The sequence below is a fragment of the Rhineura floridana genome, chromosome 2 (assembly GCF_030035675.1).
Source record: "Rhineura floridana isolate rRhiFlo1 chromosome 2, rRhiFlo1.hap2, whole genome shotgun sequence".
NCBI classification, from domain to species: Eukaryota; Metazoa; Chordata; class Lepidosauria; order Squamata; family Rhineuridae; genus Rhineura; species Rhineura floridana.
Window position 1 is genome coordinate 26,347,220 of NC_084481.1, and position 12,203 is coordinate 26,359,422.

Sequence of the window (12,203 nt, forward strand, 5' to 3'; positions counted from 1 at the left end):
GCTGCTGCTGCTGCTTCCCGAGCCTCCCCGGTGCGCCTCGCCAAGCGCGGAGCGAGCCCAGCATCAGCATCTGCATCTCTCGCTCCAGCTGCCGCCGCCGCCGCCGCCCTCCCAGGGACCTGCATCCCGCTCGTCCAATCAGGGGCCTCGCTGCCTGCGCCACGTGACCCCGGCGGGCTGAGGGGACCTGCTGCTTTCCCAACGCCAGAGGGATGCGGGCAGCAGAGCAGGAGAGGAGGCAGCGGCTGCTTAGCTGCAAAGCGCCTTGACTCTCTATTTCTCCAGCGCAGCCCAGCCCGACCCCTTATATGGCAGCGGCTGCTCCAACCTCCTGTTTCTCCTCCTCTTCCTTCCTGGCCATCCCTGCTCCTGCCGCTCCCCGGGCTGGGCCAGGCGCCTGGATATCTCTGCTGAAACTCTCAGGATCACCATCATCATCGGCACCATGCCAGGACTTGGGTGCCTCTTCCTAACCTGCTGTTGGCTGGGCCCCCCGGGATGCTAAGAAGCCCCCCCGCCTCTTGCTCCCCGTCAGCCCGAGCGCGATTTGCTTTGGGGGAGCTCTTCTCTCTCGCTGCTGCTGCAGAGTTGAGTTAAGAAGTCATGGTGTTGTGGGAATCTTCCCCATCTCGGCAGTGCAGCAGCAGCAGCAGCTGGACACTTTGCGATTGCTTTTGCTGGTTGCTCCTGCCGGTGGTGTTTCTCATCATAGCCCGACCAGTGAAACTTGCAGCTTTCCCTACCTCCTTAAGTGACTGCCAAACGCCTACCGGCTGGAATTGCTCTGGTAAGCAGGGGGAGCTGGGGGTGTGAGGAGAGAGAGATGTACAGCGATGTCCATCCATTTCTAAACGGAGGCATCATTTCTTTTTAAGAGATCGGGAACCGGAGGGGTGGGGTTGGCTTATCACTAAAAAGCTTGCACATAGCAGAGTTGACTGGAAATTACAGATCGCATTTGATGCCAAAGGAATGGAATGGATGGACAGAGGGCAAGAAAGTATAGATTTTTCACTACTTCCTGTCAACCCCCACTCCAACTCCACCACCTTTAATTGCTTCTGCTTCAGATTGGCTTTTGATTGTGATCTGTAGACTTGCATGGTCTGGACGCAGTTTGCTGTTATGATCAGGTAACTGGCTAATGATCTATTATTGTTATTAGAAGTATTAAAAGTTGGGACAGCAGAGAGAGAGAGAGAGATGCTATAAATTAAGTTTTGACTGTCTGAGAAGAAATGGGATCTTTCATGCTGCGTTGGATTTCCTGTGGAAGAACCAATAGATCTACCAACCTGGAAAGGTTTTTTTCCCAGCTGCCTTACAGCTTTTAAGGAAATGCATAGCCTTACAGCTATGCATATCCGTTTGAAAAAGAAAAAGGGGTTTGGGGTTGCCTAAACTTTTTATTTTCCTCTGCTTTTTTCTCTTAGCTTTTAAATTAAAAAAAACCCCTATTGTTTTTTGGAGGGAACTTTGGCTAAGTGTTTATTCCCAAATTCAGACTGAACACAAAGGGACAGCAAATTATCAAGAATCAGCTCCTAAGGCTCTTCCTTCTTCTGACAGATCTGCCTTTCCCTTTCCTATCTAGTCAGTTTCAGCCCTTCTTGAAGTGGTTTGCCAGGCACAGTTCAAGTGAAATATACTAATTGAATAAGGAAGACTCCGCAGAGAGTTATTGCCTCTCTTCCCCTATCAGTTGTCTTTTCCTATGATCATCCTCATCCTCAATAGGTTAATTGTAGTTCTGTCTGGAGTGTGTTTACCATTTATGCAGTACTTCCCACACAGTCCTGGTTTGCAAACGCTTCTGGGAGTATCTTCTCTTCCAGGCTGAATCTTCACATTTTTTATTTAAAGAAACATTGTGCATATATAGATCTACAACTACACAGAGAGAGATTTCCAAACACACTAGAAGAATTTTGATGCAGTTTGCCCTTCACTAATAATAATGTGCAACTTTATACCTTTAAACAAAATTTAAAAACCTCTCTCTGTATTGAAGGTGGAGGACTATATCCTGGATATATATCAGAGCCTGCTACTTCATGTTTATTTCATTTTATTAACTCATATCTGAATTCACAAACTATGGGGATACTTTATCACCTTTCAAGTTGCATTATCCTCTGCAGCAAATACAGTATTATTTAGTCTAGCTCTCTCATATTAAAAGCATTCCTGAAATCAGAATGTCACGCTTCAGTGAGGTGTCTCTTTCCAGTATATAAATAATCAGGGGCAATAAGTCACTTTTGCTCTGTGTGTGATGTGTTCATTTTTAATGCACAGCCAAGATATGACTAAGAACATGGAGATGTTAATAAAATCAATAGAATGTAATCTTAATGGCTTTGGAGCCTAAATATGGCTGTTTGGTTTCATACCTAGCTACACACCCTCAGAGTAGGATGGCAACTAGCTGAGGTCTGAAATTTGAGCTGGCATTCGTGAGCTGAATCTTCACCCAGATTTGTTAGCCTCCCTGTCAAAACTGGAGGAAAGGAGCCGGTCTCTTTCAGCAGCTCTGTGAAGAATCTGGCACCCCTCCTATTAACCTGGAGGTGATCAATCTTCATTGGAATCAGACAGCCTATCACAAAAAGCACACAGCCTGTTTATCTTTATTATTAGGGGGCTTTGTTATGTCACTGCCTGGAGAAATTCCCTTTCAAAGACTTTGGACCAGAAGATCTAATGGGAAGGGGCAGAGAATCATGTCGTTTTACAACCAAATGCTTGATTTTGAGGAAATGTATCCTACTTTCATAAAAGAAGAAGAATGGGAGGAGGAAGATATGGCAAGGGAGAGTAACAGGGATTGCAAATTCCTCAGGAAAAAAAAGGGACAAGACAAAGTGAAAATGAGAAGACAATATATCTAGATTGCATATTGCTTCATCAACAAATGTTAGGTGTGCCGTGTACATTGAAAAGCAACTGCCCTGTATAGTATCCCTTGCCAGACTGAAGCTGACAGCATTTTTCTCTTTACGTTTGAGGTTATGATGACAGAGAAAACGATCTCTTTCTCTGTGACACCAATACCTGCAAATTTGATGGAGAGTGCTTAAGAATTGGAGACACCGTGACTTGCGTCTGTCAGTTCAAGGTAAGAAGATTGATCTCTCATTCCTTAATTCACTAATGAGAATACAAATTAGGGATCTCCCTTTAGAACCCATCACTTGGCAATTTATTTCTCTGCATGCAGAGAAGTCAGAATGAAAACCTGGCAGCAAGTCTAAATAGCTGGCAGGGCAGCCAACTGGTGTCAAGAAGATAGAAGATTCCCTGGGAAAATGTAGATGCTGTTCTTCCAAATGCCTCTTTATGGTCTGCAGCTTCAGGTTGTGTGTGTGTGGTTCCACTGTTGTGGACTTTTTTTAAATTTAGAATTTTCTCTGCTTTCTAAATTCACCCAAACATGCTTTGTACATTCAAGGGGCTACTGAAATAGTTGCAAACAATTTGATTTATACGATAGATTGCTTTCATATATCAACGGCACACTAATACAGTGTTTCATTGCTTCTGAAACAATGCCGCTTAATTCCTGGGGAGAACACTATTTCCTGCTAAATCACAATCCTAGTTCAAAATCCAAAGAAGTTCAAATACTATACTATGTGAACTGATTGAGTTCAATTGAGTTTAAAGGTGAAATCCACATTGTCAGTGGCAAAACTTTCATACATTTTGCTGAGACTGGATGTTGCTATAAGGATGACATCAAAAACTGTAACTGAATTGTGCCTGCTGCTTTATATAACTGAAACACTGAAGTAAACATTACATGGAACTAAGTCCCACTGATTCAACAAGACCTTATTTTCACATGCATCTGCCTAAGATAGCTTATATCCACATTCTCAAGTAAACATGAGATATGTTGTGTTGATAGCACTGGAATCCAAGTAACAGTTTGGAATTAACATGCTAGTAGAACCTTAATGGAAGATAAATAGTATCACGACTACCTCCCAACATAGTAATTAAGAATTCCTTTTCTTTCAGTATGGAATAGAACTATTTTTTGTTCGGTGTTCAGACAACATACTTGCCTTTTTTAACATGCATTGAACCTGTATTGTGGAGTGCTGTGCACTTTAAGAGCAGATTTGTTATTGTGAAGCAGCCTTTCCCAAGATGGTGCCCTCCAAATGTTGTTGGACTCTAATCTTCATCATCCCCAGCCAGTATTTGCCAAGGGTCAGGGATAATGGGAGTTGCAGTCCAGCAACTTCTGAAAGGTACCAGGTCAGAGAAGGCTGTGATAAACTCAAGGATTCTCTTGTATTATTACAATTGAACAACTCTTGCTTGTGCACATGCCTGCACACACACCACTGTTCAGCGTCACAGTATAGAAAACTGGAAGATATGCTATTTGGTTTTAGCAGAATAAACACTCCTTTAAGCATCTATAGCATTTCATAACTAGTGCCTAATCAGTCTTTAAATTAAGTCTTGGGATTGCTTGATCCTTCTTACTGAAGCATTCTGCTTAGCATATTGCTGTTATTTATCTATCCATTAAGCTATGTAAAACTATGTTCAGATATCATCTTTAAGGACGGTTCTTGTCCAAAGGAGAGGGGAACTAAAGAACTCTGTATAGGTCTGCAATCCTTAGTTACTTGCAAGTGTTTTCTTCTCTAGGGATTGATTTAATGCTCTGTCCTTGTATCTCTGCCTGGTGGGTAAAGGCAGTACCACTGGCAGTGAAATTAAATGAGGCACAGAGTACACTTAGTTTCTTCTGCATGGTTCCAGCTTGGCTTTGCAGTTGGTTTTAAGTTAGTGAACATGGGAAAACGGAAGTTTTTTTATATAATGGCAGAGAAGACAACAGAAGCTGTTTCTGCAAAAGAACAAAGGCAGTTGCTGTTAGCTTTCTTTAGATATATGCCTTACCTTATAGCTCTAATTCTCATGCTAAACAGTATAGGGTTTTTTAAATTAAAATAATACTAATCCCCTCCCCGAACATGTTATAAATGATTATGAATTAACTTAATATAAGTGGCTTGGATCAGTTATACAGAATTCAATTAATGTGCTTGGGGTCCTGGGTGTCTGCAGTCTCTGATCACTGTGCTTATTTTCTAACAAGGGAGTCACTGGATATCAAATCTTACTGAGAGCCATCTGTCTTGAAAGTCCTCTTCCTTTATCCTGAATGTGTGGGTACTGGCTGTAGTTATTCACTAAGCAGGCAAAAACATGTTCTAGGTGGGGTTGCCAATTGGCCAGAAAAAGCTTGCGCCTGTGCTTTTTGACTGGGGATTGATTTGCAGAAATCATCTTGCAAAGCTTTTTGCGGCATAGAAATGAAGATTGCTACCTCCTAATTGCTGCTTTTAAAGGAGCAACTAGAGAGAGACGGGTTGGCAATCTTTGTTTGAGTTCTCAAGCCTAGGATAGAAAACAGATCCAGGGCTTGAATCCTGGCCCTGTTTCAGCCCTTTCTGAACCCATGCTGGAAAATACTACTCTACTTAGCAAGACAACATTATGGTGAAGAGTTTGTGCGTGTATGTAGAGAAGAACTGTATATGCCAGGGAGCTCTGTCTCTGTGTTTGTATAAGAAACACACACACACACACACACACACACACACAGAATGGGGGGGCTAGGGCATCCAGTGACAGGGATGATGGAGTTTTGCCTCTCTGGAGCATTGCTCCCAAGTGCAGTGCTTTATTCCCACCCCACCCCTATATATGGGAATGGAAAAAGTAAAGAGATATTCCCTCTTTCCTAGTAACTCCAGTTTCTGGAGTGAGAGACAGGCTTTGCCTCCACTTCAACTTTGTCCAGGATTTCATCTTTTTTACTCTGTCACATAGAAGTTCCATTTCTTGGTGTGTGTGTGAGAGAGAGGGGGGGATTGTACTTTGCCCCCAGGCTATTCAGTACGCTCCAAGATGAAGTCCAGAAATCATGTTAAGGCACACAGAGATATTAGATGAAAAATGGAATTGCTGTGATTTGCCTTCTGGCTAATGTTGGGAGCACAGTCTGTTCCACTCACCCTGTACTTGCTTATCATGGATCTACTGCTCATATTGGACAAAGCCAGTGACACTATAAATGGCCATGACTCAGGCTACTCCTCATACAGACCATCTCTTGAACAAGGCCAGAAAGAAAGAAAGACCATGCCAAATTGTCCTGCATAAGATCTGGATACCATAATATAACAAGATTGGATGCAACTCTTCTGTGCTCATTTTGTATCTGTTCTCCTCCTCCATTATATCTGTTCTCAAGAACAAATGGCAGGCCCGGTGTACCCAGGTGAATAATTCAAATACCAATCATACAGGACTAGTTGTCTTCAAAACTATGTTATGTGGTCCCACCCAGTTATGGTGGGGTTTATGGTGGCTATACAGAGGACATTCCACTTAGTACAGTCTTCTCCAACCTTCAGATGTGTTGGCTGTAGCTGATGGGAGCTGATGAAGGCTGGTTGGTGGAATGTTCACAACACATAGGCAAAGGCTGACTCGGTGGAATGTTGGCATGGGTTTATTTATTTATTTCTAGATTGTTAAGGTTAAGGTGTTGGACTATGACCTGGGAGACCAGGGTTCGAATCCCCACACAGCCATGAAGCTCACTGGGTGATCTTGGGCCAGTCACTGCCTCTTAGCCTCAGAGGAAGGCAATGGTAAACCACCTCTGCATACCTCTTACCATGAAAACCCTATTCATAGGGTCGCTATAAGTCAGAATCGACTTGAAGGCAGTCCATTTCATTTTTCATTTTTATATCCCATCCTTCCTCCCAGTAGGAGCCTAGGGCAGCAAACAAAAGCATTAAAAACACTTTAAAACATCATAAAAACAGACTTTATAATATATTAAAACAAAACATTTTTAAAAAGCTTTAAAAACATATTTTAAAAAAGGTTTGGTCTGCCTTCAAGTTGATCCCAACTTATGGCTACCCTATGAATAGGGATTTCATGGTAAGCGGTATTCAGAGCGGGTTTACCATTGCCTCCCTCTGAGGCTAGTCCTCCCCAGCTGGCTAGGGCCCGCTCAGCTTGCCACAGTTGCACAAGCCAGCCCCTTCCTTGTCCGCAACTGCCAGCTGGGGGGCAAGTGGGCTCCTTGGGACTCTGCAGCTTGCCCACAGCTGCACAGGTGGCAGGGCACATAACCCCTGAGCCACTCACTGTGGGGTGATCTTTCGCTGGCCCTTTACACCCAGGAGATATGAGCAGGGATTTGAACTCACAGATTCTGGACTCCCAGCCAGGCTCTCCTCCCCAAACATATTAAAAAGCAATTCTAACAGACTGGGATAGCGTCTGTAATTAAAAAGCGTGTTGAAAGAGGAAGGTCTTCAGTAGGTGGTGAAAAGATAACAGAGGTGGCGCTTGTCTAATATTTAAGGGGAGGGAATTCCAAAGGGTAGGTGTCACTACACTAAAGATCCATTTCCTATGTTGTGCAGAACAGACCTCCTGATAAGATGGTATCTGCAGGAGGTCCTCACCTGCAGAGTGCAGTGATCGACTGGGTATGTAAGGGATAAGACGGTCTTTCAGGTGTCCTGGTCCCAAGCTGTATAGGGCTTTGTATACCAAAACTAGAACCTTGAACTTAGCCGGGTTGCTTAATAGGTAGCCAGTGCAATTCTTTCAGCAGCAGGGTGACATGTTGGCAATACCCTGCCCCAATGAGCAGTCTCGCCACTGCATTTTGCATCAGCTGCAGCTTCCAGACCAACCTCAAGGGCAGCTCCACATAGAGCGCATTACAGTAATCCAGCCTGAAGGTTACCAGTGCATGGACAACAGTGGTCAGGCTATCCCAGTCCAGAAACAGCTGTGGCTGTCTTACCAGTGGAAGCTGGTAAACGGCACTACTAGCTACTGAGGTCACCTGGGCCTCTAGCGACAAAGATGGATCCAGGAGCACCCCCAGACTATGGGCATGCTCTTTCAGAGGGAGTACGACCCCATCCAAAGCAGGCAACTGACCAATTATCCAAACTCGGGAACCACCAACCCACAGCGCCTCTGTCTTGCTAGGATTCAGGCTCAGTTTATTGGCCCTCATTCAGCCCACCACCGAGTCCAGGCAGCAGTCTAGGTGTTGCATGGCTTCTCCCGATTCAGATGTTACAGAGAAATAGAGCTGGATATCGTCAGCATACTGCTGACATCTCACCCCAAATCTCCCACGGGCTTCATATAGATGTTAAACAGCATGGGGACAAGATGGTACCCTGCGGCTCCCCACAGCACAACTGCCAGGGGGCCGAAAGACAGTCATTCTCTCAAAACGACCTTGGAGATAGGATCGGAACCACTGTAAAACAGTGCCTCCAATACCCAGCTCACCAGTCGGCCCAGAAGGATACCATGGTCAACGGTATCAAAAGCTGCTGAGAGATCAAGTAAGAATAACAGGGTCGTACTCCCCCTGCCCTTCTCCCAATAAAGATCATTCATCAGGGTGACCAAGGCCGATTCAGTCCCACAACCAGGCCTGAACCCAGACTGGAATAGGTCAAGATAATCTGTTTCATCCAAGAGTACTTGCAATTGCTGCGCCACAATGGGTTAAGTCAGGCCTGAACAACCTGTGATCACCATGCTCAGGAGCAGTCATATATCATGGTCTTGCAGATACTTGACACCTCCCTGGTTTGCTCCCAAAGCCCCAAGCAGGCAGCAAAATCAAACGGTTCATTTGGTCTTGGTAACTCGTCACATGTGGTTGTGGACTGTGAGTCACTTGTGCAGGGCGAGGTTTCTCTATGACCCCTGCAAGAGCTGGCATCAGCTATCCTCGGATATCTGCTATGGGCCCAGCATTGGTTCTCCATTAAACAAAAACTGGCGCAGCACTATGAATAGTGTGAGGTGGCTGAGTCTAGCAGCTATTGTAACTTCCTATAAGGCAGCTTCACTCAAGGGTATTAAGGGAAATTTAAATGAGAGCTGGACCCAATCAATTGGTACTGCTTAGTGTGCTGCTGCTGTCACCACCATCAGATAAGACTACCAGGACCTACTGCTCTGTGAGGACCACGGCTTCTGAAAAAGCAATAGGCCAACCACAGGGCACTTTGCCCAGAGCACCCTCAAACCTAGACCCAGCCTTGGCCTTCTCTGCATTATGATTTGCAGTGCAGTCCTGTGCGTATCTACACAGAAGTGAATCCCACTGTGTCCAACGAGGCTTATTCCTTAGTAGGTGTGCTTAGGATTGCAGTCCAAAGTAGGGATGTGGTATTCTACACGTTGTCGGACTTCACCTCCCATCAGCCAGTCAGCACGGCCAGTGGCCAAGGATTATGGGAACTGTTGTCCAGCAACATCCAGAAAGCCACAGATTCCCCATCACTGGGCTAAGGCATGCAGGTTTCTTCAGCAGCCCAGCCATTCAGCATTCCTCAAAGTCTTTCAGAAAAAAGGTAGAGTTATTAAACACACCAAAATGCATTCGTACCTGCTCACATGGATGTTTATTGCAATCTTGCCCACAGATTTGTTGTATGCATGCATAATTTCCTACAGATTCATCCAAAACTTTCATGGGCCAAATGTAAGTAGCTATCAATATTGCAGCCCATGTGGAGCAGGCAGCAGTGTCAGTGTTCAAAAGTAGAAGAGCCATGCAACATCATCCTTTTTGGATATCTTGCTTCCTTTACTTCCAGATGTATGAGGAGGCTTGAACTAGGCACACAAAAAGCTCTTCCCATTCAGTTACTGTGCAGTTACTTCTCTAACTGCTAGCAGGTGGAGCTTGTTTTTATTGAACTCAAAACTAGAGTATGGCCACATTCATACTATACATTTCCTCTACTGTCATTCCATTGTAACAGTCATAGCTTCCCCCATTGTAACAGTCATAGCTTCCCCCAAAGAATCCTGGGAAGTGTAGATTGTGAAGCGTTCTGAAAGTTGTTAGGAGCCACTTTTTTTCCTCACAGAGCTACAATTTCCAGAGTTCTCTGGGAAGAGGGACTGACAAACTATGCTGGGAACTGTAGCTACATGAGGAGAATAGGAGTCTCCTAACAACTCTCAACATCCTACACAAACTACACTTCCCAGGATTCTTTAGGGAAAGTCGTGACTGTTTAAAGTGGAATAAATGCAGAATAAATGTATGGTGTGACTTTAGCCTTCAACAGAACTTCTAGCTGGGTGAAGATGACCTCTGGATCAAATGACAGAGAAAGTGGAGAGCTGGCTATGGAAAGGCTCAGGCATTTGCGTCATTAGTCTGGCCAATCTCCAAGATGCTTTGAATAATTATAATTTTGAACAAGTGAAGAAGTTTGTGAATTGAGATCCAGCAGTTTTTCAGCAGATGTACACTAATCCAGTTGGGTTTAATTCTAGGGCTGAGCAAAAATGGCCTCCCAAAACTTTCTATACTATTTGAAAGGGTGGGGCAACAGGGAGGAGTGTATTTTGCAGAATATTATTGATGGGGAGGTGTTTCTCAGCAACAAAACCTTCTCACCTGAGAAATTTTGACTCACTTAACATTGCATGAAACTATTGTTAGCTCATGTTGTTGGATGAGGGGCGTATTCGTAGAAGAGAAGAGGACTGGAAGGAGTAGGTGCCAAGCCCATTGGTTCTTTCAGTGATATCAAAAAAATATTAAACAGCATTAGATTCACAGTTGTGCTCAAAATTCATGGATGGAAAAAGCTGGAGAGGCAATTTTGTCAAAAAAAAAATTCCAGGGGAGGACTGAAATTTTCAAAATAAATTCCAGGAAATTATTTTCTGGGGAATTAAATTACATAGGTTGTGTGTATACTCTAAGGACCAAACCAGAGAAGTGAAGGATGATCTGTCTGACTGCAATTAATATTTTTTGTTTCAGTGATGAGCAGTGTAGTGCCTTCCAGATGTTGCTGACTGCAACTCCCATTAGCCCCAGCTAGCATGGCCAATGATATGGAATGATAGGGGTTGTAGTCCAACATCTGGAGGGCACCACATTGCACATCCCTACTATACAGGAAGTGGTTTTTCAAAAAAATAATTTTATTGACATTTTATAAACAAGAAAATACACATCAATTAGTCTCCACAAGCGAGCACTGTTTGTGTAATGAAATTATAAAACAAACAAAAAACTCCTCTCCTCCCCACCCCTTGCCACAGATCACTAAAAATAATAGTTACGTGGTAGGAACCAAAAACATCAAAAGAAAATACAGGATATAGAAAAGGGCTAACAATAAACACATCAATAGTCAATACATAATTTCAAAAACAAAACATGCAGACATTTAGGTGTTCCAAATCCAAGCATAGTAAGGTGGGTTCTCCATACCATGTTACCTCTGGTTCACATAGATTACAAATGGGTACCAGATTTAAAGAACGTTGTCTCCTTGGTGACATCTTGGGAAGCTTTCAATTTAACCATTAGCTTTTCTATGTAAGTCAGGTACCATATCTTCTGGTACGAACGGTCCACTGTGGCACGTTGTAAAGTTTTCCAAACGGCCATGGCAATTTGTGAAGGAGGAAACAAAAAGAGGAGAAATGGGGCTGTGCCAGGCCTTTAAAGGCCATAGCACTGCCTACCTGTGAGATCCCATGGGATCTCGCGAGAGACAACGTGAACTCCTCACCCTCCCGCACCAGGGTCAGCCGCACCACTGACAACTGGGCCCTGGCGTGCGGCTGTGCCCAGAATTTTGTTGAAAGGACATGATGAGGTATGGTTGGAAGGGAGTTGGCTTGAGTCTCAGCCAGGCCATCATTTGTTGTATTTAGTTCTATGAATGTGATTGCATAGTCATGTTGTCTCCAGAATGGTGGAGGGCAAAAAGAACTTAGTTTCCTGCCCTGGTTTTTGAGCAGTGCATAGAAGGCATTGCAATATTGTTCCTTGATTTCCCTGTATTTGAGCCCTTTCGATGCTGCTGCTTGAACCGGTGCCACAAATCCTTCCCTAGACATTAACTTTCTGCTGTAGTAACATAATTTTCCTGGCTGCCAAATGACCCACCAAGGATAAAGGAGGTTATATGCCCATTGTGCTGGATGTCTGCAGAGGTCAGTGGATGAATCTGGTGCTGCCAAACTATCAGCAGCAGCAATACCAATGCAAGCAATTGAAATTGCAAATGCAGCACCAGTCAGAGACTGCTTGCACAGGTATTAATAGTAGTATTCTGTACGATGATATT

At 44.1% G+C, this 12,203-nt stretch overlaps 1 protein-coding gene across 3 annotated transcripts in view; it reads left to right on the forward strand.

Annotated features, from left to right (window-relative positions):
* The first annotated feature begins 221 nt into the window (after positions 1–221).
* TMEFF2 (transmembrane protein with EGF like and two follistatin like domains 2) overlaps positions 222–12,203 on the forward strand; it is a 386,403-nt gene continuing 374,421 nt past the window's right edge. For all 3 annotated transcript variants that reach the window (XM_061612885.1, XM_061612887.1, XM_061612886.1), the window contains exons 1-2: positions 222–787; positions 3,009–3,118. In XM_061612885.1, coding sequence (XP_061468869.1) covers positions 604–787; positions 3,009–3,118 — 294 coding nt within the window. In that variant the 5' untranslated portion in view covers positions 222–603. The remainder of the gene's footprint in view (positions 788–3,008; positions 3,119–12,203) is intronic.